At 45.9% G+C, this 27,668-nt stretch overlaps 2 protein-coding genes across 6 annotated transcripts in view; both read right to left on the reverse strand.

Moving 5' to 3' along the window:
• Positions 1-8,598, reverse strand: part of NUDCD3 (NudC domain containing 3) — a 53,628-nt gene extending 45,030 nt beyond the window's left edge. The window contains exons 1-2 of the mRNA XM_077305792.1: positions 8,240-8,598; positions 6,792-7,102 (exon numbers count right to left, since the gene is read on the reverse strand). Of these exons, the coding sequence (XP_077161907.1) occupies positions 6,792-7,102; positions 8,240-8,437 (509 nt within the window). The 5' untranslated portion in view covers positions 8,438-8,598. The remainder of the gene's footprint in view (positions 1-6,791; positions 7,103-8,239) is intronic.
• A 2,001-nt stretch (positions 8,599-10,599) lies between these two features.
• LOC143821767 (melanin-concentrating hormone receptor 1-like) lies at positions 10,600-19,191 on the reverse strand. 5 transcript variants are annotated; one of them, XM_077306115.1, is made up of 4 exons: positions 19,054-19,191; positions 16,376-17,241; positions 14,122-14,670; positions 10,600-12,331 (listed from the first exon to the last, which is right to left on the reverse strand). In XM_077306115.1, the coding sequence occupies exons 2-4, from the start codon at positions 16,831-16,833 to the stop codon at positions 12,115-12,117; spliced, it is 1,224 nt and encodes a 407-aa protein (XP_077162230.1). In that variant the 5' UTR covers positions 16,834-17,241; positions 19,054-19,191; the 3' UTR covers positions 10,600-12,114. The 5 variants fall into 5 exon arrangements, with proteins under 5 accessions (XP_077162230.1, XP_077162234.1, XP_077162229.1 ...); XM_077306119.1 differs by having other exon boundaries at positions 14,128-14,670; positions 18,806-19,191; XM_077306114.1 differs by having other exon boundaries at positions 18,806-19,191.
• Between the last annotated feature and the right edge of the window lie 8,477 nt (positions 19,192-27,668).

Below are 27,668 nucleotides of genomic sequence, written 5' to 3' on the forward strand. Positions count from 1 at the left end.
AGTACCTTACATGATCATGCCTGCATTGTATTTCCAGGATATCATCTCTCTCCTGTAAGTCAATGAAAGTCACACAAATATCCATAAATGGTCAGGTTCTCCTGTCTTAGCATCTAAGCCACTTGTACACCATCAAGCAATTGTCATTTAGGAACTAGCTGAGGTAAGGCCTCTCTGAAGCACCTGCTGCGTGACCCACATTTGTATAAATATATAGTATGTGATCAGCGTCAGTCTTCCATTACTTCAGCCTAAACTCCTCTTTGAGCTGCAAGGAGACATGCCCTTGCTAAACTCACAGGGGACATCATAACAGTTCTGCTGCAACCTACTGGAACAGCTCCAGCAGCTGCAAGTCAAGGAACACGAGATGGGGTCTTGGGGTTCCTTAATGCAGTCTGTTGTGACTCCTCTGAGTCCAAGCAGAAGTATCAGCTATGCCCAGCCCACTGAGCTATGCAGTTTCTGGATCCTTGATACAACTGGGGAATCCTAAAACTTAAGGAGTCCAAAAGCATGCGTCAGTCCAAAAGCATGCTCCACCAAACTCTGGTGTTACCCACTACAGGATAGAGCATCAAAATTTATTGATGCTAATGACATGTCTGGAACCCCATTATGGCAGCCATCTATTCAGAGATATGTGGCCAGTGTGGCACCTCTGAACTGAACCTCTGTTGTAGTTCTTCCAAAGCAAAAGAGATCTTCCTGCAGAGCTCATTAAATGCAGTATTCACGAGACAGCTGCAAACTATCAACATGAATAAAACCCAGCCACTTGCAGGACAAATCCAGGCTACAGAACAGGTGCTCAGTGATGTGACACCCTTTAGTGTTCCAGTTCTAGGTCATGGGAACCCTCCAGGCATGCAATACTTTTGGAAGAGGAGTAAGCCACAAGTGGGTCACAAAGGTGTATTAATTCATCTGTTCTAATTGTGTGACCTAATTTTGCTCCATGTAGCAGTCTCAACTAGTCTCCCCTGACACGGAGGGCAAAACAGTTGAGTTTGGCTTGCATTCCACGTGGCTTCAGTTTCAATCAACACAGCCTTGTTTCCCTTTGCAGTGTTCTGCTACTTCTAATGCCACCCTTCAGTATTTCTAGGAGCACCAAGACCTTAAAGTAGGTCCTAGGTTAGGAAGCTCCTTTGTAGGGCGGCACCAGAAGAAAACAGAAAACAGTTTCTCAGTGAGCAGCGCTACCGCAGGATTCCTGATCTCCATTTTGTCTCATGTGCCTCTGCAGCGGTAACCAGATAAATCAAATGTGACTGTCTTGGAAAAGAGGTCTCTGCTTTCTCAGCCAATCTTCACTACCCTGCAAAAATACTCATCCAGTTAAAGCTTCTTCTTGAGTGAAGCTTTCGGAAAAAGGAACAGGGAGCTGTGTTTTGACCAAGACATAACATGGTACAGAATCAATCTCTTGTTCATGTAACTTTCATGCTGAGAAGACTGACTCTGGCAAGCATCTTTTTGCTTGGGCAAATCACAATAGCTCTGTAAGCAACATGCACAACTCCGTAAACTGTCTGGAAAGATTACAGCAACAGATTTTTCATGTACATATTCATCCCACCAGCACTTGCCCACCTAGCATTCCCTTGCAGTGAGTTTCCAAACCATTCTCAGCATCTCTCCCCACAATTATGTGCTCATTTCCGCCTTTCATGCTCTAGGTTTACTTGTTGCATCATCTGGCTATAGGGCCCAGCAGAGAAGCAATGCACATGGGAACAAGACATGGGATCCTTTAAGTTACTGTCTTCACAAGATGGGAGAGGCGAGATTGAAGAACCCTAAATCATAATATTAAGCCTCATTTGTTAGGACTGTAACCAGCTTCATATACCCATGGATGGCTTCACTGCATCTGTCCAAATATTGCCACCCACTTCTAAGTGCTAAGAAATAACACCAGCTTCAGAAATGCCACAAGAAAAGGGGAAAGTATAGAAGTTCAGCCTTGCACACACACAAAAAAAGGTAAAGTATGAAGGTGGAACTGAGAATCAAAATCAAACAATGTAAATAGAACTAAGGAGGCAGACTGCTCTGTGGTGCACATGACACTATTTTAAATGCTAAGAGGCAAATATATGCACAGTAAAATCTAAAAAGAGGGCCAAGTGAGAAGGAAGGCACTCAAAATTTTAAAAAAGGATCTGAGCTCAGGCATCCCAAGTTATGGAAAGAACCGCTTGTCAAGACAGATGGGAACGTCTGGGCATAAAACGGGGTGAAATTCACAGTCATGAACAAAACAGATGGCTGCAAAATATGCACTCTTTTCCCTCTTGCCTGGGTCCTTCACCAGTTTGAGTCACAAGGATCAGACAGTGACATAGCCTACAAAAGACCTTATATGGATGCAAACCTAGGCATGGATGCAAACCTAGATGGAGGCCTAGGCAAGGTCAAAAGGGGAGAAGGGATACACCTATTTACATTCACTAAACTAAGGCATTTGTTAACAGAGCTTTGCAAAGATACGATGTCTTGCATAGAAATCAAAAGAAGCCAGAAGGAAAGGAGAGATGATATTGATCCTAAGATAATGAGAGGCTTTTGTGTGTCTACCAAGTTATGCTTACTTTGATGGTTCTCTGGGTTTGATCAAGATTTAAACTCACAGTCTTGCCAACTTCAACAAGATGAGCAGAAAAGGCTTTAGATTTATCAGTGCGACACATGGAATAGCACACAGATTGATCACCCACTGGAGGTCTGCAGAATTATACAAACTCCCTCTGTTAAACATCAAAGCTCAAGAAGATGAGCAGAAGAGATCCTATATATTAATTTTTCCCACATTAATTTAGAGTTGAAAGAGATATTCTTTTGATAAAACAAGCATGAAAACACCATTACTATGCCTATGAGATATTAATTTCAGTTTTTCCAACCGAAAACAGAAAATCCTGGAAAATTTAAGGGATTTGATTCTGTCCAGTGATCAAGAAGCAGGAGAAACCTGGATAGATAGTTCTTCCCTCTGTAAATCCAAAAGCTCAGTACTGGCTGACAATCATGAGCCCCCAAACCTCTACTTTGACAGGGCACATTTCATGAACTGCTTGTCCCATTATCATCTATCATTTTAAAACATCCCAAATTTGAGTGAGAAGCCACATTCCTGCAGCCAGAAAAAGCATACTAGATTTATTCAAAAGTATACTTTCATATACAATGAGGTGCAAAATAGAGACATGCTGTATATGTGTAAACAGCAAATAAAGTTTGAACGGTATCAGATCATCTATAGCTAAAATAAACCCCCAACCTTCTCTTAATCAGAACAAAAGGCTGACAGTGTAATGTTATCTAGAGTTATTCCAGTCTAAACCCAATAATTTGTACTGCAAACCATGTACCATATGCCAAATGAATAAATGTTTTCATCTTCGGGTAAAAAGGGAAGAAAACATTCTCATCTGCATGTTTTTGTTGCTGAACATGCACACTGTTCATGAAGTACTGTCAACTGATTTCATCTAAGGAAGGCTCACAGAATTTACTGATTCTCCAATATGCATTTGAGCCTGTGATATCCTAAGTGGATCCCAACACCACCCAGTGGCAAATGGAGATCACAACAGCAGATCTGACAAAGGAAGTCGAAGAAACCAAGACTGTACGCCAGTCTCCCCACAGTGTCGAGTACAAATATTTCAGCAATGGATATCTTCTCATTAGCCAAACAAGATGAAGGCGTTTTTGACAAAAAATCAGTTTATTCAGTGAATGCCATTAGCAGACAGCGCAATTCCTATACATCCATCTAATGTATATATGCATTTAAAAGAAAGGACATCCCCAGTGGTTCTGAACTTGAAGAAGCCAAATCACTTGGCAAATGAGAAGCAACAACACTGTAGGCAGTTCCACAACTATTCTTCATGCTAGAATGAACCAGTGTCATTCATACAGCTCATTATGAGTCTTCACAGCAATTTGCATGTTTGCACTCAGTAATTTTTACAGGAGTCTAGTATTATCATCCTCCTCATACACCAAATGGACAGACAGAACAGAGCTTGGCCAAAGGCAAGTTAACGGCTGAGCCATGATTTGAACCAGGAACCTGGCCAACAACTGAGCCTCTTAGCCACTTTGCTAAACACAACATTGGACACACAGTGAGAGTCCTCCATTAGAAAAGCATCTTCCAGCTTGATCCTTTACGAGATGAAATATTCCTTCTAACAAATGAGTCTGCACTTCCAAAGACAATTAGAAGTCAGTCTTCTGGGTATGCAACAGATTTAGAGAGCAAATTATGTTTAAACATGAATACCAAAGAGCATAGGGACAGAGGCTCTCTCCAAAGTCCGGTACAACAGGTCAATTTAATAAAGAAACCAATCACTAGGTCTTGGAGCAGGAAGGCTCTCCCTGGCTGGAGTATTCCAAGCAGAGTCTGGACAGCCATTGGTCATGAATACTCTAGCTTTGGACTTCATAAGGAAACTGGACTAGGTGTTGTATGAAGTCCCTTGTATGATCCTAGAGAGACATGACATCCTAACTAGCTACATAGATCATCTATGACAGGGGCTTGTGGGAATTGTAGTCCATGAACATCTGGAGGACCACAGGTTGACTACCCCAGATCTACGAGATGCAGATCATTGGCAAGTGCTGGCATTAAGCAGGCAGCCTTCAGAGCAGAAGACACTATATATAACTGGGTTCTAAGAGATCCCCCACAATAGTACTGTAGTAAAGCTTCATATACTTTCAACAAGGAGATACCAAAATGAGACCTGTTACTTGTTTATAATTATCCAGATAAACAAAAAACCATGCTCACCAATACCCTTTTTTCTAATTAGCAGCTGGTCCCTCTGCTTAAGTCTTAAGAAACTCCCAGAGTGAATAAAACACCATTTATAGATTGGCAGAAAGCCAGGTTTATTCAGATATCATGGGGTGGGGGTGCTTTGTGTCACCACTAGACTTTCAGCAGGGGACAATTTGTTCCTATTGTAATGGCTTTGGTTCTTCTAGCATTGGTTAGAAGTTAGGTTTTTCTTGTGACGTTTTAACTTTGCATAAAACTTTCACTGTCTATTGCCCTCACTGTTTACACTTTTTTAATGGACCCATATATCTACCGGCTGAAAACCATGCATGCAATATAACAGGTTTTAGCTCACAAATGCTCACACAAAAATAATCCTTGCAGTTCTTCAAGTGCCCCAAAACTACTTGCTTAGAAATCACTCACCCTATCAGGCCCCAGTAGTAGTAATTCAGACTATTTTATCATTGAGAATTTGGGAGTGTATAAGAGTCACACAACTGACTCTTCAGTGCAAGTGACTTCTGTGAACATTTAAGCACTTTTACAGGAAAGTCAGTCCCAATAACATCAACTGGAATGACTTAGGTTCTCCAAGTTCTAAATAATAATAATAATAATAATAATAATAATAATAATAATAATACATGCTGCCGCCGCGAGTGCAGGTGCCTCCCGGCCCTGGGCTCTGGAAGACCCGCGTTAAGTGAACGCGGGAGCTTCCAGAGCTTTCCGGGTAAGCCGGAGCTGCGGTGGCCCAGCGCTGTGTATAATCAGCAGCGCCGGGCTTGTCGGGCTGCCCAGCCTCGACCTGTGGCACGGAGCTAGCAGGGGTAACCCCCTACCCCTTCCCACCTCTCCCGCCCGCTCAGCTGCACTTACCGTGGCCGGGCTTCCTAGCCCCGGTGTAAAGCGCGCGCTATGCCGGGGCCACCCAGCATGCCCCGCTCCTGTGCGTTCACTGGAAACAGCAGGGCATTGTGCCCCGCCACAACGGCACAGCGCCAGCACATGGAATCTGGCGCTGTTCATAAAGGGCCATGGAGTGGAAAGATAGTTCCTGGAGTAGGAAATCAGCGATTTTCACTTGGCCCCTCCCTGTTTGTTTCAAGGGCAGGGTAATAAGAAATATCTACCAAGAAATATCTACTTGCTCATGAGAGGCTGGGAGCTGATATGCTGGCTGGTACAGTTCTGTCTCCCCCAAGCTTCAGAAGTGCCTGTTTCTCAAATTCATCTCTAATGACAAGAGTTTGTGACCAGTCTTGCCTTCAAAGGCTAACAACAACTTCCCAACATTATCTTTTTGATTATGGTAGAAGCTCAGAAACAAGACACATCAGCACTATGCTAGAAACTAAGCAGGACAAGAGTAAATATTTTAAACCTATTTTAATGAGTAATCAAAACAAACATTAGCTTTGCTCCACAACATATAGGCAACACCCAACCTAGAACTTTGAGGTTCTAAGGATAAGCTTGAATTCCCAAAGGGGTGGCAGAGGGGAGGAGGACAATACATGTTTGACCTTTTGGTTACACCGCCATCCATTACAGAGACTCTCCCTAAAGGCTCTTCATAGCACTTGACTCATCGCACTGAAGCAACTAGCTCGGCAGATATATTACAGAGTCTAAAGACAAGCTCTCGCATTTGCATGTAGCCACCCCTCCTCTACATCTTCCAGGCAGGTAGCAAGGAAAAGCCACCCTTTGACAGATGCATAACATATGCAGACTGAAATGCTGCTGGCACATTCTTTAAATCACCCAGGAAGGCTGCTGGATTGGGCCAACTCACAGGAAAAAAGCCTGTCCCCTTGCTCAAAACGGACATGTTTCTTGAACTGTCCCACCTCTTTAAGCAATGGTACCCCCACCCAAGCTTACACAACGACAGGCTAAACTAGATTCATAGTTGGACCACACCACTTCTTCTTAACTTAGGCAAAATATTTTACCAAGAAGAATAGAAGCCACTCACTTTGGCGGTTCTGCTGGCTGAGCTTCTACAGCACAAGCTGCTGCTGGGGGAGTTGCTGCTGGGCTGGCAGCTTCTGCTTCTACCCTCTCTGATACGGTTGCAGACTCTGATGCTTCAGCAGTCTTTCCATCACTTGATGCACAGTCCTGCTCTGCCACTGAACTGATCTCAACCTCCTCAGCTACAACCGGCAGTTTCTTCCTCTCTGCCGCAGCTGCAGCTTCCTCCTTCCTCTTCTTCAACTTTTCATCAAGTTCGAGCTGTCTTCTCTCATCATCATGACGAGCCAAATCTTCAAAGTTCCTGAACGCCTGGAAATGAGATAGCAAATCATATATCAATCAACTATAGAGAAGTACTAATTGTTTCTGAAAAACAACAGTACTACTATAACCTTGCTTGTTTACATTCCTAATACTGTGGTAAACCATTTAAAGCAGTGGCTGTAAATGATCCACTGGAAACCACACTAGGAAGAAAAAAACGTAATGAGCCAAATACTAGGTAAACATAAGCTCCTAGACAGATGCTGCATCAGAGAATTTTAATATGCAAAAGTAGAGATGGTATTTTTCAGTGTTTCCAGGAATAAATTCAGGGGCAAAAGTAAACTTAAAGGGACCTATTTGGGTCAAAGAGCATTATCCAAAATAAAATGATTCCTGCATTAATTGACATTTACCTTGGGCACATTATACACGTCATCAATCGGAATATTTCCTGTTTGGAAATGGGCCATTTTTGGAAACTAATGATAGGACGGGAATGCAGGGTGAGAATGATAATATGCCACTAGCATGCCACTGGTAAGCAGGTTTCACATCCATCTCTCATCCAAAAGAGACCTGCAGCTAAAACACACTACTCTTATCACCACACATCAACAGTCGCTGGTTTCATAAGCATAACCGAATCTACCTATTTGTATGTACACTTGGAGCTGTATGCCACACTGGCCTGCAGCCTAACAGAGTTGCTACAAGGATAAAACTGGGAGTGGCATGTCAACACACCATCTCCCCAAATAAAACAACACTACAAGTGGCACGACTTTAAATCCAAGCGTGATCACAGACACAGCGGACCCCACCTCCTCTTCCTACAATCCATTCCTTATGTACTAAACCAGGGGTAGTCAACCTGTGGCCCTCCAGATGTCCATGGACTACAATTCCCATGAGCCCCTGCCAGCAAATGCACAGGTTCAATAAAAAGCATTTCCTGCTGAACAACAGCGAAAGCCCATTCTTCAAGCCAAAGTTTGTTTCTCAACGTGGGGCTGCCTCCAAACCCAGGCAGGCTCTGAGAAAGACCAGCCGCACGTTTGGAGGAGAGAAGCGCAGACCAGGCGGCCGGCCGGCTGAGGGACCAAGCCCACTCCTACACCCAATTTGTGTTGTGCCCCTCCAGACCAACGTGGCTACCCGCTTGGCTCCACCTGTACCCACCCTGACAGTCATGCTCTTCGCCACGCCGGGAGGGAAGCCCAGCCGGTCCCCTGGCTGCAGCAGGAGGCGGTAGAAGTCTGTCTTGCGGTAGAGGAAGCCGAAGAGGATGTTCAGGAACTCCTGGACGTTGCCCACATGCTGCAAGATGCCCAGCAACGCCTGGTCGTACATGTCCGTCATAGCGCCGCCGCGCTCCATGGCCGGAGCCGGGGAGGTCGCCGGGAGGACGCGCCGCGGAACCAGCCAACACCGGGACGAGGCTCCTCGCAGGCCTCGCCTTCCTCAGGACGGCCCCTCGGAAGGCTCGGATCTTCCGCTGTCACGGCAACCCCGAGTGCCCGGCGCCGAGCACTTCCGGTCCGCCGCGGAAAACGTTCCGCCCGACTTCCGGTTGCCCTGGCCGCCGGAAAGGGCTTCCATTCTCCGTTATTGCAAGGTTTATAGGGATTTCTTCAATTGGTTTTCAAGGCTTGAGCTTTCAAGCGCAGGCACGCTCCCTCGGGCCAAAGGGAGCAAGAATCATGAGAGTGACGATACACAGAAAAGGATTGATCAGTGGGAAATTAGTAGACTGTGTCATAGTATTCAAATTCTGCCACATGATAATTGTTGGCTAAAACAGCTAATCAGTCCTTTTGAGTTCAGTTGTAGTTCACAAAAAAGACATAAAGCTGTCCAGGTTAGTAATTCATGGCAAACCCTTTCCCAGTTGTGAGAAGAAAGAATTAAGAGAAACTAGTTGCATGCCCCAACTAAATGGTCTTTAAAATGGCCTTTAAAAGACCAACTAAATGGTCTTTAAAAGGCGCTATTGGACTCTATTTTTGTTGTGCTACTTCAGACCAACATGGCTACCCACTTGAATCTAAGGTTTATAGCAGGGGTAGTCAAACTGTGGCCCTCCAGATGTCCATGGACTACAATTCCCATGAGCTCATGGGAATTGGAGTCCATGGACGTCTGGAGGGCCGCAGTTTGACTACCCCTGGTTTATAGGTTACGGGAAGGTGTCACCTTGTACGAGGCTAGTGGCTTTTCAGAATTATTTGGTTATGAGGGGCTTTCTGGTTGGGGAGGGGGCGCTTGCTGGTTTAATCCAGTTATTGATATTTCAGTACAAGGGTAGGGGCTGGCCTTTTAAAACGTTATTTGGATATGGCAGGTTTCCTGGACCCTACTTATTTGTGGGTGTTTATTAAATACAGCATAATGCCAGTCACACTACATGTATGGAAAGGATGATAGCTCATTGATAAGAACATGCAAAAAGTTTTAGGTTCAGTCCCCAGCATCTTCAGTTAAAAAGATCAGGTGTGTGAAAGACCAGAGATTCTGGAGAACTACTGCTGGCTGGATAGGCATTGCTGACCTTGATAGTTCAAGGGCTCAAAGGATAGCTTCCTCTATTACCATGATGACTTTGGAGGAGTTAATGCTATCAATTTTTTTTTATAAGGCTAGAGCCTGTAAAAATTGGCAACCCACCACTGGTAGGGTTGCCAATCACAAGAGGAGTCCCAGAGATCTTGGAACTATGCTTACTTTTCCGACTATAGGGATAGGTCTCCTGGAGAAAATGGCTGCTTTGGAGGATTGACCTTATGGCATTATATTCTGCTGAGGTGCCTTCCCAGGCTCTACCCCCAAATTCCCAGGAATTTCCCAACATGGAGATGGCTACAGGAACCATTGCTGATGGTTCCCTATGGGCACAACATATCACTTTGGCATCTTCAGAGAGATGTTTTGCATAGGAAGCTGGGGTGGGAAACCAGTGGTATACTGGAAGCACCAATGCCCTTCCTGTCCATTGCTAGGTATCTCACCCCCCACCCCACCCTGTTAAACCAAGGAAGAGGGAGGTACAGCAATTGGTTTTCTAGGGAAGTTTTAAATTTCAGATTATTTGTAGCTAGGATGTACATTCACAGCCTTGCAAACAAGTGAATGTGTAAGATACTTAACTGCATTTGTGGTTGCTATATTTTTATCTTACCCTTTTCCCAAGCTCAAGATTGTATACATGGTGTCCTCATATGTTCACATGGATGGATGGTAAGAGTCACTGGCATTGAAACCCATCCCAATCCAGCACCCTTACCACTATGCCACAGCAGCAAAGAACAGATATCTTTAACCTTGGATATTTAATTTAGAATATAGAAGAGGTCCATGGAAGTTGAGAATTTGCAAACCGTTATTGCTTATTGGAAAAAGAACTGCAGGGTTTTGCAAAAGCAGTTTCTCCTTTTGTCACCTGCACTCTTCCTTTGCAGTCTGATTTTCATTAGTCACCATGTGCCATCCACCTCTGGCTATTAACACGAGTATCAAAGAGAAAGAAACACAGAGACTTAAAATGCTTAAGCACAGTGATTCTGAATGCTTCAGTTTTATTTTTAAAACCCTCTGAAACAACAGGAAACAATTCCTTTTGTTGTAGAACTGACCAATCTAAATCCAAGGATTCTTTCTACCCTGCGAAAATTTCTTTTTCAACAGTCCCCCAAATCATTGTCCCTAGGAAAACTATGCTTTGGATGGGATGCCGAGCTAGCATGCTTTAGCAAAACTGAAATCACTTTGTAACACCTTACAGAGATTTATTGTGTCACAAGCATTCATGGGCTACAGCCCACTTAATCAGATGAAAGAGGGCTCTGATGCAGTATGTGTCAAAGCAACTGAGTTAGTCGCTAAAGTACCAAGAACTTTTTTTGTGAAAAGACAGGATTTCTTTCCATTCAGCACTGTCCCATACGGATAAACGTTTCACTGATACATCTGATTCATGCACTAGGATGAAATATAACCAGAGATATTGGAATTCTGTTAAGATGTGCACCGTCTTCTGGGATGCAGAACATGAGTGCACCAATGTAGCTAGGTGGACACTAGAGAACAGTGATCTATGGCTGTCACGGATGCCACTGTGACTATAATATCTGGATAGTATGTAAAATAACTATAGATTACCAGGAATGCTCCTATGTACACGTATTGTTTTAGATTGTCTTAATTGACCTCCCAGTCCTACATGCGTTCATTCAAAAGTTATTATTCACTTTATGTATATCCTGCCTTTCTCCCCAACGGGGACCCAAAGCAGCTTTCCTCTCCTCTGTTTTATCCTCCCAACAACCCTGTAAGGTAGGTTAGACTGAGAGTGTGTGACTGGCTCCAGGTCACCCAACAGGCATCCAGAGCACAGTGGGGATTTGAACCTGGGTCTTCCAGATCCTAGTCTAATATTTTAACCACCACACCATGCTCACTCTCTAAAGTAAATGCAACGTGTTCAAACTAACTTACTTCCCGTCCAGAATGCGTAGAATTTTCCTTCCTAACATATACACAATTTCAAGAATACAATTACTGTACTCACCATTTATTCCATCAGATTTGGTTTTAAAAAATCACACTTGTGTCCTTTTCTACAAGGTCTTTACACATCCTTCTAGTCTTTCCTTCCGGCTTCTCTTCCCTTACCAGGAAGGATCCAGTAATCTTTCACACTTTTCCACACACAGACTAGCCCCGGCACAATCACCTCTCTTCCCAGTATTTCTGCACATGTCAATGACTGCTGGCCAGGAGGGCTTTTTATCCCATTCAGCACAGAATGCTACAGCCTAGCTCTGCCACCCATGACTCAAAATGCCCTCATCTAGTTCTCTTCCACAAGTGTGCTTAGGTGGTTTCCTATAGATCCTGCAAAGAGGCCTGGTGCCCTAACTTACTTGTAACCAGGAGGCTCTTGGTTTGGGATGTGCTTCGTCATCACCCGAACCCCTTTCCAGAAACTGCAACATGCCTGAAACATGCGCTTCAGGAGAAACATCATTACCATATCTGTGCATCAATTACAGAGGCTCTTAAACTCCACTGTCTTCCTCGTGCCTGCTGACAACATCGCTGAATACGGTGGTCTCCGTAAGGGAGCACAAAGGCTTTTCTGCCCCAAACAAATGGTGGTGGTAGGGAGACATAGCATGGCTCACTTGAGGGCTAGAGACCATGGCTGTGATTTCAGGAATAGAAAAGGAAGATTTTTCTTTTGTCTTTCTCCACCTGGTGAGAAATCTGCAGTACCTGCAAAGAGAGACAGCAAGGTAGTGAAACCAGACATAAAACAATGGGACAGCCCTGCATGGCTGGTTCTAGTGCTTAAGGAATTAACTCTTGCTAGGGATAATGGATTTGATTGGATCCAAATTTGGAAGATTGCTGGAGGGTACCATGTTTCCCTCTTCTCTAGAATCAGACAGTATGCATATGGGATACCTCTCTGTCTATACTAGAAACTTCTCTCTGACTTCTGCTTCTTTTTCTGTTATGCTGCTCTCTCTCCTCCTGGCCTAGCAGGAGGCTAGAAGTTTCAGCCGATCTTTCTTGCGCATGCAACACAGGCCCACTACTCATGATCTCATACTTGCCCACATGTGCAGCCGCATTAGCTGGCCACTTGTAATATGGAATAACAACACTGAATTCAACGTGTGTTTCTTCTTCTACTACCACAAAATGAATGTGAACGTGCTTTAATAAAAATCATTCTTTCCCCCCCCCCATTTTCAATAAACTAAATTGCAGTGAGTTTACTGCACATGATTTTGCACTTTCCCGGCAGTGCAGCTTTGCTGTCTTCTTCCCCTTCATAAAACCCAGTCTGTGGGACTGATGACTCACTCCTTGAAACTGGAGGAGATTGACCCTCAGTGTGATGAGCTCTACTTTCAGATCTCCAGGCCCCACCTGGAGGTTGGTTACCCCTGGGTTGGGAATATTCCTTGAGGTCCGCAATAGTGCAATGCCTCACCGTCTGCCCTCCAAAGAAGCCCCTTTCCCCTGCAGAGCTGATCTTTACAGTTGGTGGGCAAGCACTTTCTCATGACATGTACTTTTGTGTGTGTGAAGTTCCCCTAGCAAGACCCAACACAGGGCCATTGGCCAGTGCCTATTACCTTGAAGCATGCAATGGGCTTTACTACTAGTATTAAATGATTACATATACCCAATGCCCTCTTACCATGACCCCACTACCTGTGAGGTCACAATGCCTTCATACCTTCCTATAACTCCAACCACCATTCCTCTTTCCTATTATTCTCTTTTCGCTGTATGTCACAATTTCCACTTCTCCTTTACAGTATACACACTATTCCTTTCCTCTGTCTCCTGCATACTTTATCACTTGGCTGGTCATTTCCTGTAATTATCTGCTGGGAAATTTGGGGGGAAAATGAAGCTGAATTTTAGTAAATCACATAATTGGTCTATCCTACTCAGTATCTACTCTGAACAGCAGAGTTCTGACAGCCACCCCGTAGAGTTCCTGGCTCCTATTTGCTTCTTCTGCAGTGTTTTACTTCCTTAAAGTAAATGCCAGACATGGCTTTCCTTCTTCTCCTCACTCGAGCAAGAGGGGCTTCCGAAGAACCCCAGAAGCATCTCCTTTCTGTCTGCAAGAAGCACTCATTCAGAAACACCTGTCTCTATCAGAAGGTGTACAGTTTACAACCGAGCAACATTTTGCAGCTGGCCCCAATATTTCACAGCAGCCATTTTGTGGTGGTACCGACTCCTGATCCTCAAAATTACTGACGTACCGACAGACTCAACAAGATTGGAATCCCCTTCTCTACAGGCTCTGCCAGAAAGGTTTCAAGGATTGAACCCGAAACCTTCATGCCAAAGCCATGGCTCTTCCCCTTTTAGGTTGACAAGATTCTGGATGTTCCAGGAGGATCCCAATTGAGGTCCCATTTTGGATCGGCGTCCACTGAGAACCTCTGAAATGCTGCATAACGTTACGTTTATAGACTTCCTTCATGGTAGGCTTCCACTGAACCTCTTCCCAACAAGTTGTTTCTTTTCCTTACCCCCACCTGGACTGCGCCATCCTCTCGTGGAAGAACTCAGTGCAGAAAATAACCAGGATGGGACTGACGCAGCTGTGGGCGTAGCTGAGGCATATAGTAGCCTGGTAGAAGTAGAAGAAGGTAGCGGAAGGTGTGGCCGTTAGGTTGACCAACTGCAGAACATGGTAAGGTGTCCAGCAGACAAAAAAGGCAGCAATAATAGTGAGCGCCATGCGGGTCACCTTCCGGCTGCGGGCAGATGCCTTCCTATGCACACGGTGCATGGCTTGGAAAAGGTGGTGCAGAGTCAGTGAATACAGCACAGTAATGACCAGCAAGGGCAACAGGAAGGCTACCAGCGACTGGTAGAGGGTGTACCAGTACATACTGTGAGGACCTGGCAAGTCAATGAGGCAGATCTCGGTCTTGTTGTCCCAGTGCACCCGAGTGTACAGCATGGCAGGTGTGGCCAGAGCTAGGCTTCCGACCCACACACCACTGTTGATCAGAACTGTACAGCGCAAGGTCCGTTTCTGGCCAATGGTAGAGGAGTATACCACTGCCACATACCTGGGGAGAGAAGCAGAGAGAGACTGGAGTCAAAGGAGCTATCAGACTCTCTACAGGTCAAACCCAATAAAAGGGGAGAGGGGAAATAGCCAGCCCCAAACCAGAATTCAGTACTGTACAAGCTGAACACAAACAGTGCAAACATGAATGTAACAAAACACTTAAAACACAGACTGAAAGGTGTCATTAAAACATTCTAAATAAAATAACTAATAAGCCACAGCAGACATGCGTATTATCCCAGATGGCCTGTCCTTGTCAAACATTTCTCATTCTAGCTTCACAGTCTGGTAAGATTCAGCATCTATATTCTTAAAGACTAGCCTACTTCCCCAATTCGAGTTTCCATGGCAGCCACATCTTTCTGATTTCCCACCTGTCACTCTCTGCACCATCAAAAGGTGGCAGGGACGAGGGTCAAGCCAGTCCTCCGCAACAGGGAACATTTGCCCCAAGCAGCAGGCGTTTGTCTTGTGGATACGTGTGACAGCCAGAAGCATGACAATGACATGGGGTGGATAACAGCTGGAGCAGGAAACAAGGGACAGGGAAAGGGAGTGGATAGAACATCACATAGCCACGAGAAAAAAGACAAGAGGCATGTGTAAAGTGCTGTCAAGTCAAAGCCAACTTATGGCCACCCCAGGGGCTTTCAAGGCAAGTGAGAAACAGAGATGGTTTGCCATTGTCTCCCTCTGCAGTCTTCCTTCGTGATCCAGAAAGGGGACTGTCAGACTGAATCAGTCCTCTTAAGAACCTTTATAAATGGAAGAAGGTCCAGGCCAGGTAGGAATGGAACCAGGCCACTGCCCAAATCCTCACCACCTGCTTTTGCACTACTCCCAGCTTCCTCAGAAATTGGACCTGAACAACACATGGTGTCCTGGCTGTATGTAGTTATTACTGTGAAATCCTCCAAACGTTTCATAGAATCATAGAGTTGGAAGGGACCTCATGAGTCATCTAGTCCAACCCACTATGCAGGACACTCCCAACTCTATCACTCATCCACTGTAAGCTGCCACCCCCTTGAGCCTTCACAGAATCAGCCTCTCTGTCAGATGGCTATCCAGCCTCTGTTTAAAAACTTCCAAAGATGGAAAACCCACCACCCTCCCTTCATTCTACACCACAAAAAATGAAAACAATCAAGAAAATTGTAACTACAGATTGTAAGCCATGACTTCTTTGCCGAGGAAATTGTAATGGGGAGGCATTGCTGCTACACAGACAGAATTTGGCTAAGCAACATCTGAATGTCCCAAGGGTAGTAACATCTCAATTTGAACACAGTACAGCTGCCCTGAGCCCCCAGGAAAGGGTGGGATATAAGCGTAAAAATAAATAATATCCAGCAATCGTGCAAACCAGATTCAGCTAACCACAGACTTTCCTGTTTTCCAAGGGAGAGAGGGATGTGCTTCTGTCTGCACATTTGCTCTTCCAGTTTAGGTTTAAACTAACATTCTGCAAACAGCATCTTGAATCACTGTCTTAAATCTGTAATGCATTGGCAGAAGTTCTCCTAGTATTATTTTATGCAATTTTATTCTTTCTTTCCTCCGAAGAGCTCAGAGCAGTGTAGTTCATTCTTCCCCATCCCCAGTTTTATTCTCACAACAACCCTGTGAGGAAAGTTTGGCTGATAGACAGTGATTGGTCCACGCACCCAGCAAGTTTCCTTCTCTACTCTCCCAGCCAATACCTGTCTACGCAGAGCAGAGTGACGATGGCCACGCTGCTGAACTGGTTGTTGAGATCGATGGTGGTAGCCGCCCAGCACAGGAATTCCCCGAAAATCCAGCCTCGCTCCTGAAGAAGCTGGTGAATGATGAACGGCATCCCAACCAGGAAAAGCAAGTCGGCCACCGCCAAGTTCAGGATGTAGATATCGGACACCACCTTCTGCTTGCAGCCCAGCACGACAGAGATCACCAGTCCGTTAGCCAGGATACCGCTGGCACAGATAAGAGCATAGATGATAGGCAGCACTAATGAGATGGCTGGCCCCAGGGAGCTGCCATCAGCCTGAGGTCCCTCAGAGCAACACAAGCCCAGCTCACAGTCCCCTTGAGACTGATTCAACAAACAAGGGTGAGGAGTTCTGGGTGAGACGTTGAAATCAGTGATGGAGTCAAGGATTCTGTCTAGCAAAATAGCCATGATGGACACAAAGGGGAAAGATATGTGCAGCTGTCCCGGGAGCCAAGAAAATGCCCACGTGGCCACCCAATGGAACAAGTGAGAATAAGAGGACCACTGTGGGTTGGAGTTTACAAGCAGAACAACCTTGTTGTTCAAAATCCTGATGGTGCACAATCTGTTTTCTTCGTCCGCAGAAGGCTTTTATTTGGGGCTGGCGCGGGTAAGCACAACAATTCCCTCGGCAGGGATGTTTGGGCAGGTGAACTGGATTTGTTTTAAAATGGGATGCGGTCCGTAGTTGAGCCACCTGGTTGGGGGGTTCCTCTTGTGTGATGTGCACTGTTGACCATCCTAGACGCTCTTTCTAAATCTGTCTCCATTGGACGAACATGACATTTGCAACCTGGTTTCCTCACATAGTGATCCCTGGGAGATAAATCAAGGATGCAGTTAGTTAAGAAAACCCAACGATGCAAGTCAATACACTGCCAAAGGTACCAACCAGAAATGGTCTACACTGCGGCCCTCCAGATGTCCACGGACTACAATTCCCATGACCCCTTGCCAGCATTTGCTGGCAGAGGCTCATGGGAATTGTAGTCTGTGGACATCTGGAGGGCCGCAGTTTGACTACCCCTGGCTTAGAGGAATAAAAGAATAGTTGACATGTTTGGACATGCATGCAACCTGCCTTCAGACTGGTGCAGCATGCACCTCTTTTTGTTTTACTGTAAAGCTGCAGTTGACCTACAGTAACTCCATGGGGTTTTCAAGGCAAGACACATTCACATCAGTTTTAATTGAAACATTCAGATCCCAAAAATGCTGAGTTCCACATTTTGAACCCAGCTCAACAGGGCCATCTATATGACATGAAACCCTCAGAACAAGTTTCATCTGCCTTTATGCTAGTCCCCCGTTTGCTTAACCTAAAGCTACAGTAAGGTAAAGGTATCCCCTGTGCAAGCATCGGGTCCTGTCTGACCCTTGGGGTGATGCCCTCTAGCGTTTTCTTAATCTATCCAGTAGCTTAATTAAGTATAAGAAGATAAAAAGTCTCTCATGTCATTTATTTAGACTTTGACTCTGCCAAAACGGTCTCTAGATTCATTTGTTTTCCGTTTTCAGTCTGGCTTTCGTCAGTGGCAATGAGTCCGTCTTTATTAATGTTTGAATATAATGAGGCAAATGCTCTTGTATAATGGAGAGTCAAGGCTGTGAGCCTCAGGCCTTCCCCTTCACTGTCACTGCTCAGCAAGCTGGCAGCATCAACTCTGTAAGGAAGGGTGCCAACCTCCAGGCGGTGGCTGGAGATTTGGCATTACAGCTGATCTCCAGGTGACAGAGATCAGTTCCCCTGGAGAAGATGGCCACTTTGGAAGGGGACCCCCCCCCCAAACCCTGCCCTCCTCATGTTCTACCTCCAAAAACCACCAGGTATTTTCCCACCTGGAGCTGGCATCCTTCTCCATAGGGCAGAAACCCTGCCTAGTCCACTGCTAAAGGGAGAACAGGGGCGAGTCTTCTCCCCCCTCCCACACACACACCTCGGCTGTTCCCTCCTACGGCAGAGATTTGCACCGTGCCCGCGAACTTGTTCCCTCGCGATGGGAACTCCACTTTGCCCTGTCCGTGCTGCCGCCCCCCGTCTTTTCTCTCCCCCCCCCCGCCCACCCACCCACCTCCCGGTGCTCCTGCAAGGCTTGCCGCGGCTGGAGACGACCCCCTTTCCCGACAGTCGGGAGGGCGCTCTAATTGCTCCGGGGTGGGGGGCTACTAAAGCTAAGCAGCGGAGGCGACGTCCCCCTCGCCCACCCCCCTGGCAAGGAAAGAAGCGAACCGGCGGCGTTCGTGGCGGGAGGGCAGGAGCCCTGGGGCCGCCCCCCTCCCCCCGGTTCTTTCCCAAAGCGGCGTCACTCCGGCTTCTTGGCGCCCCGGGGAGGGGGTAGGCATGCCCCCCTTCCATCCCCGCCCTCCGCCCCCAAACTACCAGCCGCCACGCTCCTGGTCCTGGTCCTGGTCTGGCCGCCGCTCCCCGAGGCTCAGCGCGGGTTCCTGACGCCACTCCGGATCGCGCGGGGCCGCCTTGGGCCGAGCCGTTCGCGCCGCCGTCGGCGGGAAGCCTGCAGCCGCGAGCGGGCGGAGGGTCCCCGAAGCCCCCCGCTGCCCCAACCGGAGCCGCTCGGCCGGTCGCCTGCAGCTGCTTCCCCCCTGGAATGAGAGGAGCTCGAAGCGCACCTCGTCTCAAAGTTGTCTCGCCGCCTGGAAGTCTTCGGGCTCCGGGGAGGGAGAGCGGGGGTTGGCTGCCCTTCGTTCCAAGGCATCGTCACCTAGGCAACTCCCCAGCCCTTTCATCTGGAAATGCCGGGAATTGGAACCCGGGACCTTCGGCATGCGAAGAAGCGCCTCTTGCGCTGAGCGACAACGACATGCTGAATCATATGTTACACTTTTTATTAAAGCCATCCAAAATAAGGCAAAATAAAGCGCAACAAGATTAGAAGAGGACCTGTTGCATAAGAAAAGAACACCATAATATGCTGTAAATGCTTAAAGGCGGAGGTAGCAATTTCATTTGATATTTCATGCTGGGGATGAGGGCTAGATTCAGGGGTAGTCAAACTGCGGCCCTCCAGATGTCCAGAGGGCTAGACCAGGGGTAGTCAAACTGCGGCCCTCCAGATGTCCGTGCACTACAATTCCCATGAGCCCCTGCCAGCATTTGCCAGCAGATGCCATGGACATCTGGAGGGCTGCAGTTTGACTACCCTGGGCTAGACCATTGTCAAGATTTAAGACCTCTAGGTTCATACTATAATTTAAATTAGTAACTTTCATAAGAATTTAGCATCAGCCAGCTTGGTGTAGTGGTTAGGAGTGGTGGTTTCTAATCTGGTGAGCTGGGTTTGATTCCCCGCTCCTCCACATGCAGCCAGCTGGGTGACCTTAGGGTCTCCACAACAACGATAAAGCTGTAATGACCGAGCAGTAATATCAGGGTACTCTCAGCCTTACCTCTCTCACAGGGTGTGTGTTGTGGGGAGAGGAAAGGGAAGAAGATTGTAAGCCGCTTTGAGACTCCTTTGGGTAGAGAGAACCAATTCTTCAGTGATATCAGGGCTCTCTCAGCCTCCCCTCCCTCACAGGGTGTCTGTTGTGAGGAGAGGAAAGGGAAGGTGACTGTAAGCTGCTTTTGAGACTCCTGGTAGAGAAAAGCGGCATATAAGAACCAATCTTCCTTGAGAAGATAACCTCCATAAAAACCAAGTAAGTAAGACAGGGTTGTGTGCATGTGTGTGTGTTGTGTCTGCGTGCACACACTTAATTGCAGCCATCTTACCATGGTCTGATGCAACCTAGGAGTGCCACCCTTTTTTACTTAAAGTGACTATAGTTTAAAACTCATGACATGATAGTAGCAAGTGAGTTAATTTATAGATATCCTTTCAATTCTAAAGTCCCCAAAGTTATTTACAACACAATAACAACCCAGTAAATTGTTGTTGTTTGGATTTATTACCCGCCACTCTCGGCAAAGCCGGCTCATGGTGGGTTACAAGGTAAAAACAATACAATCTCCTAAAACCCCTATAACCCCTAAAACCAATAATTAAAATACAAGTACCAAAAGACAGCGGCAACCATCCCACCACCTACCCCCCGCTGGGAGTCAGGGAACAGCTGAACACCATAGATTAGCGATCCCCAACCTGTTGGCCACGGACCACATGTGGTCTGTCGACTAATTGGAGGTGGGCCGCGAAGGACACCTCCCCCCCCCCACGGCCCTTTACAACACACTTCGTGTGTCATTGTCTCCCATCACTCCCAGATGGGATTATCTCGTTGCAGAGAAACAAGCTCAGAGTTCCCATTGATTTGTCATTGTCATGAGTTAAAATTTCCATGAAAATAAAATGTTCCTTATGTTCATTGTTGTCGCGTGTCTGTATCTTATTTTGAAGGGATGTTTAAACATTACCATAGCGATCAGAGAGCGTTAGGGCAGGGGTTGAGAGTAGAGGAATAAACTACCCCCCCCCCCCACCGGGCCTCAGTAAAATTGTCAAGCGTTGAGTGGTCCCCGGTGATCAAAAGGTTGGGGACCACTGCCATAGATGACCTGTGGTGGAATACAGTAAAATGCATTAATTAAAACTAATGCTCAATATACAAGTATTCAATGTGAAGATTGAGTGGCACAAGAACATCCTACTCCATTTTACTTAGGGACTGACTATACTGTATGACCTGAATGGTCCAATCTTGGAAGCTAAACAGTGTGGACCTCAGTCTGCACTTGATTGGGAGACCACCAAGGAAAGTTAGGTTTACCAGGCAGAGGTAGACAGCAGCACACCACCGCTGTTAATCTCTTGCCTTGAAGATCCTATGAAGTTGCCATAAATTGGCTGCAGCTTGACGGCACCTTCCATCACCAATGCCATTAGAGAGCGTCATAGATGGTGGCACCTCTTTAACTACAGTAGCCAGATTTTCCACCAACTTTCTCTAGTGGTCTTAAAGACTTTCTTTCTTCTTTTTGTTTCAGTTCCCTTTCTACAAAATGGCAATGTCACTGTATCTCCCAAGTTTGTTCCTGACTAGGCATGAATTCTGAACTATGTACATGTTTGTTGAACTGAGCTGAATAAAATCAATGAGATCCCCGGTGAGTACTGAGTGAGTGCATTCAATCCATTTCAAGAAGTCTGGATAAAAGGGTGCCTTTTGACTCTGATCATGTCCCATCTGGCTTTTCAGCTTTTACAAGGTCAACATGTTGCCTTTTCTCCTTCTCGGAGACAAAGATGCAAGGGAATAATTCAAACCAGATTCTGATGCACTAATGTAACAATGAGCTTTGGAAAGTTAAAAGCAGCACTGTGGCATGCGGAAGAAGAGATAACAACCCTCAGGTGGGATTCAGAATGTGAATTTAAGTGCTTAGTACCAAGGAACTGAATTAAACACATACACAAAATAATATCCAGAAAATAACTTAAGCAAAAAGAAGTAATGTGAAAGAACACACAAAGCTGTTAGATACGGAATCATAACATTGGTCCATCAAGGTCTGTAGCGTCACAACTCAGACTGGCAACAGTTCTCCAAATTTTTACGTAAAGGTCTTTCATATCACATATTTCCAAACATCTGTCATTAAAAGTAATATCTAAAAGATTATCCTATAGATGCCAGAGATTGAACCTGGAACCTTCTGCATGACAAGCAGATGCTCTGCCATCGTTCCTTCTAAACCTCGCTGTAGCTCCCTACTTTTCAAAGGACTCTCATGCCTGAATAGTATAAGAGAACAATGCTTGTTGGGGTGCTTTTGTTTCATGATTTCAAGCATTTGTAGAGGACCTTTCCTTTAAAAGTGGAGTGGCTTCCAAACATGAGCCCAATCTGCCAGTCAAAGCATTTAATATCTAAAAGAAACCTATCATAACCAAGGAATGTATGACCCATGTATTGAAGGCCATCAAGTCACTTCTTACTTACGGCAAACTCTATGAATGAATTACCTCCAAAATGTCCTTTTGTCAATAGCCTTGCTAATGTCTTGCAAACTGAGCACTGCCAACACAACACAAAGCTGTGGCAGCAGACATTTTGTGGCTAGTTCCAGTTCCCGTGGCAGCCATTTTGTGGCAGCCATTTTTGCAACTGTGCCCACCATGCTGTGTCAGAGCTCCGAAGATGCCTGTGGGCTGAAAAAAGCTAGGGACCCCTATCTTACATATTCCTGTTCTGATGGGCAATTCCAAATGGGTATTCTAGGGCATCTAAACAAACTAGGCTTTCAGCAGCATCCAAGAAGCGAATAGTATTTATCTCATGTATTATTTATGTAATTATTTATTATTTGTGCAATTTACGTATTCAGCTTTGGTGAGTCAGAGTGCATTTTATCAGTGAAGTTATTTCTGACTCACATTGGGCTTTTGGTTTATTTTACTGGCCTAGAATAATTATTTAAGCAAAATGCCTCTGTATTGCAATGTTCCCCAGCAAAATCATAATAGTCGTCAAACAGCCAACCAGGCATTTTTGTGGGTTCTATTAACTGCACCATCCTGGCAAAGAGAAATAGCTCTTGCTCCCAATTGTTTTTCCATTGGGCCCTGCTTGCTCATGGGGAAAAGGGTACATTAGCACTGTCTAAAGAGCATCCCTTGCCTCTTCTCTAGGGCAGCTGTGTCAGAGATAAGCCAAGCAAGGACAGAATGCCGCAGAGACTATAGTGCAGCAGACCAGAAGTCCCGGCAGTAGCAGAAGAGTGGGGAGCCAGACTGACTTAGACATTCTTGCTGGTGCCTTGCTGACACCCTGGTAAGAAGGGGGCAGGCAAAAAGCATTTAGCGGTTCATTCTCTGCCTGTGTGGGCGAGATGTTGTGTATTTTTATTAAGCAGTAAAAGGAGGTTTTGTTGAACAGCTCCAGGAGCAAATGGGCAGGGATGATTATTTGCGACCATCTATGAAGGCTTGCATTTGCCTGTCTTTTCCAGGCATAGTCCCATTCCTAGACTGCACCAGCACCTTAGCTCCATTGAAGCAAGGGGCAAGTTCCAGAGTTTGGGTTCAGTGGCAGGTGACTGGGCCACTCTGGACCATGGCCAGTGGGTGAGCGGGCGATCAAGAGGCATACCCTAGCCAGCTTGGTGTAGTGGTTAGGAGTGCGGACTTCTAATCTGGCGAGCCGGGTTTGAATCTGTGCTCCTCCACATGCAGCCAGCTGGGTGACCTTGGGCTCGCCATGGCACTGATAAAACTGTTCTGACCGAGCAGGAATATCAGGGCTCTCTCAGCCTCACCCACCCCACAGGGTGTCTGTTGTGGGGGGTGGAAAGGGAAGGCGACTGTAAGCCGCTTTGAGACTCCTTTGGGTAGAGAAAAGCAGCTTATTTTTCTTCTTCATGCTACTGGGCTCCGTGGGCTGGATTTTGGCCAGCAGTGATGGTCAATAACATGATGCTAGGGCAGGTTTGCAGGACTGCTCAAGACCTCGGTGGGTGGGCTGAAACAAGTTCCCTTAAACCTGAAGCGTGACTAGTCCAAGTGTTAAACTCCACGTTAAAAATCACAACCTGTACTTTGTCCCCCCTAAATGTTACTTCTTGTCTAATACTCTGACAACAATGCTATTTCAGCAAAGCATTCAGACACAGCATCATGGGGATACATCTGCTTTCCTCAAAGCTTTTGATCCACATAAGGATTTAAATCAAATCACCTAGGATTAGAAAACAAAACAAAAACCAAGCTGATGATGGAGAGGTAGCCAAGGACAGTCATAGAATCATTCAAGATTAGCCTAAAAACCAATCCTAATTAAGTGTTTCCTTAATCAAGGGGAAGGGGGAAGCGGACCAGTCATATAGCACAGATTGCTTTTTATTTGCGATGCTCGGCGGGAGAAGGCAGAAGGAAACAACAGAAATAGCTGTGAAAGGGTTGGAAAAAACAGCAAGGGAGCAATTATTTGAGAGTCTTTCAGCTGCTATGGAGGCGGGCGGGTGTGTGTGAAATACTAGCACAATGAGCTGGGTTGTAGGTTGAAGGAAAAGCTAGAACAGTATGATGAAGGGGTAGAACTGGAGGTGGGTTTTCCCTGTTGGCAGAGCAATTAACACATCAACAGTGCAACACCTGATTCAAGAGCAGATAAAAGTATACTTAGCAATTAACATGCTGGGTAGGAAAGAGGAGAAACAAAGATAGGTACCTAAGGACATCTCTAGTTGAGAAAGAGGGTAAGACAGAATGTGGCACGTAACACTATAAGAGGGAAATTGCCCAGAGAGTAGCAACCTAGGGCTGATTGCTACTACTGAATGTGGCACGTGACAGTATAAGAGGGAAATTGTCCAGAGAGTAGCAATCTAGGGCTGAATCTGCATGCAGCTTTTATTCCAATCCCAGGTTTATTCAGTACGTGCTGTCTACACTGAATTCGATTTCCATCTTGATTTTGGGTGATTTAAATTTTTCATCTGCAACAAACATGATTGATCTGGAGTGACCCCACCTTACCCCTGCAATATCCTGGAGTGGATGTAACCCTCGATATTTGAAAAATCGGCATAAGTAAAGGTGTAGCTCTCTGCTTTTCCCAAACAAGCTTGCTGCCGAGTCTCCAACGTTGTAGGAAAGCCCTGATTGGCTAGGGTGTCGGTTCAAAGGCTTCCTTGTTCCCAGGTTGCAATGCTTCCCGTAAGGGGGAAGCCCTAACTTCTCTTGGCAGAAGCTCCAGAAGCCCCAACTTCTCTTGGCAGAGATTTGCCTCTTGGATTTATTCCCCCTCCTCTGCTGTCTCCAATCCTCTCCCTCCCCCCCCGCCTTGTTCAAGAAAAGAAAGAGACTCCTGCTGCGCTTGACTCCCCTCCCACCCTTCTGAGCTTCCCTAATCATGTGCAGAACACTTTTCTATTTCAATGGGGGGGGGGATAGAGGAAGATACAAGTTCAAATCGATCTGAATTCAGCAGGATCCACAATGGAATAAATGAAGTAAGTGCAAAATCAGTCACGGAGAGGAGCTGGTGCTGACCTCACTAGCCTGTCTCTAATTATCTCTTGTTGCCCCCTGCAGGGTCTTCTCTTCTTCTTTGGACACCAGACATGGCTTTTCCATTAGTCCCCTTCAATCCACTTGGGCTGTCTCCCTCAATGACCTCAAGATGTCCTATGGCTTTCTCCCAGATAGTGTAGTCACTGGAGAGGAAAGGGACAGCATGCGGCAATGCTTCACAGCAGCAAGCAGAAAATAAAACAATGCCAAAAGGAGGGCAAAGCAGAGGTGTAAGACAAGCGGCAGGTCTACAGTACAACCTCTGCAGGCACCCACAGTGTTGTTAATGCCTATCTGGAGAAACTGAAGACTGTTTTCTGATGCCATGAGGCTGGTGGAAAGTATGTTGAGTGCTTCAAGTTGCTTGAGCAGCTTCAAAATGCTTGATGAGAGGCCTACCAAATATGCTGTCAACAATAACCAACAGAACCACATGCATACTTTAAGATCCGATAATTTGCTATGAACTGTGATACAAGAAATATCAGAAATACGCACAGATGTCAACCTCCAGCATCACCTATCTCACCATGTTGTAAAAATTAAATGGAGGAAAGGAGAGCTAGACCTACTATTCTGAACTCCATGGATGAAGATGGAGGAGAAGGTTTGGTAAGCTAGGCAGGTAGATGTCCTCCAATCTGTAGCCCACAGTTGAGCTTGTCTCAGGAAGTCTGCCAGATTCTTCCCACTCAGGGCTTCAGGCTCTTCCCACCTACCTCTTCCCCATGAGTCTGGACTTTCTCAGCAGCCACCACACAAGCATGAATTCCTTTATCTTAGTGTCTGAGACAGGACTGTTGTTTTCTTCAGTGTTCTTGCCTTTCACCTTTTCCAAATTACCTCATACGCCACACATATCAACTGTTCTTCCTTCACTGGTTTCCATCAGGTTGCTCTTGGCTCCCTAGATTACTTGTCCCCAACTGTCCCTTTCTGTACATAGTATTATAAGGCTTATATCTCAGCATCATTTGTGAAAATGCCCTTGCATTGGGCTGGAATACGGAGCATAGAGCCGCACACTCGCTCTGAGGAAGGGAGAAAACGCCTGTGAGAGAATTAGGGAACAGTTAAAAGTGCCATAACTATATTGATATCTTTAAACAACCCCCCTCACTCCGGAGGAGCGGGAGGAATAAAGGAGTAAAGGCAAGTGGGGAGGAGTTAGGGCGGGCCCTGTCCGGGATAAAAACTCGGCCGGGAGAAGGCCGTGAGTCTCGGCCGGGTGGGTGGGGCGTCTCCCTTCCCCTTCCCCCCCTTTCAAAGCCCATTTTTATAAATGGGCTTTGAAACTAGTACTCTATAAAGTAGAAAAGAGCCTACTTTTGTATGCATAAATTTGGTTTCCTCAGTTACTGAGGGATGTTCTTATTTTATAACTAGCAAAGTATATGTAGCATGAGCTTGTAAACTGGCATAGTAAAATGCTGCTCAAATTCTTAAGATTATTCATTAAGCATCTGTCACTACATGTGTCAATGACTAAGCAAAGCTAATGTGTTTGGATTAATGAATTTCTGTTCACGGCACACCAACCACCCAGACGTGGAAAACATTAGCGTCAACTAATTTAAAGGCAAGAAATCCAAGACAGAAAACAAAGTGACTTTCCAAGACGGAAAACAAAACGACTTTCCCTTGAGATGGCAGCCAATCAAGCTTACATTTCCAATCTACCGAACTTTCAAAGCGACGAGTTTTCTCTGAATCCACGGTTCTTAGGCCTTGTGAAATAGAGACAGCGGAGCTGGGCATATTGGCTGGATCCTTCCTTAGTACCTGAACTAGCAAGGATCCCAAGTTGATAGTAATTTCAGATTCCAAGGAAGTCCATGAAGAAGAAAGAGAGAAAACAAAGGAAAACAGAACATCCCTACCAGCAAATTCACAGTGCCTAAGTAAGTAAGTAAAGTAAGGAGGCTAAGAGAGCCTCTTGTGGCACAGAGTGGTAAGGCAGCCGTCAGAAAGCTATGCCCATGAGGCTGGGAGTTCGATCCCAGCAGCCGGCTCAAGGTTGACTCAGCCATCCATCCTTCCTAGGTCAGTAAAATGAGTACCCAGCTTGCTGGGGGGTAAACGGTAATGACTGGGGAAGGCACTGGCAAACCACCCCGTATTGAGTCTGCCATGAAAACGCTAGAGGGCGTCACCCCAAGGGTCAGACATGACTCGGTGCTTGCACAGGGAGTACCTTTACCTTTACCTTTAAGTAATTGCATGGATTCATACAGTGGAGCATGGGTTGAATTGTGAACACGGCATGTAATGAAG

The sequence above is a fragment of the Paroedura picta genome, chromosome 12 (genome assembly GCF_049243985.1).
Source record: "Paroedura picta isolate Pp20150507F chromosome 12, Ppicta_v3.0, whole genome shotgun sequence".
NCBI lineage: Eukaryota > Metazoa > Chordata > Lepidosauria > Squamata > Gekkonidae > Paroedura > Paroedura picta.

What these genes read in the sequence shown, in the direction of transcription:
- LOC143821767 (XM_077306115.1), bottom strand. Translation starts at nt 16,833, where the DNA reads ATGGCTATTTTGCTAGACAGAATCCTTGACTCCATCACTGATTTCAAC. An exon ending in ACTCTGCTCTGCGTAGACAG is followed by an intron (nt 14,671 to 16,375) that starts GTATTGGCTGGG and finishes TTCTCTCCCCAG; the next exon opens with GTATGTGGCAGTGGTATACT. An exon ending in ATGGCGCAGTCCAGGTGGGG is followed by an intron (nt 12,332 to 14,121) that starts GTAAGGAAAAGA and finishes CTCTCTTTGCAG; the next exon opens with GTACTGCAGATTTCTCACCA.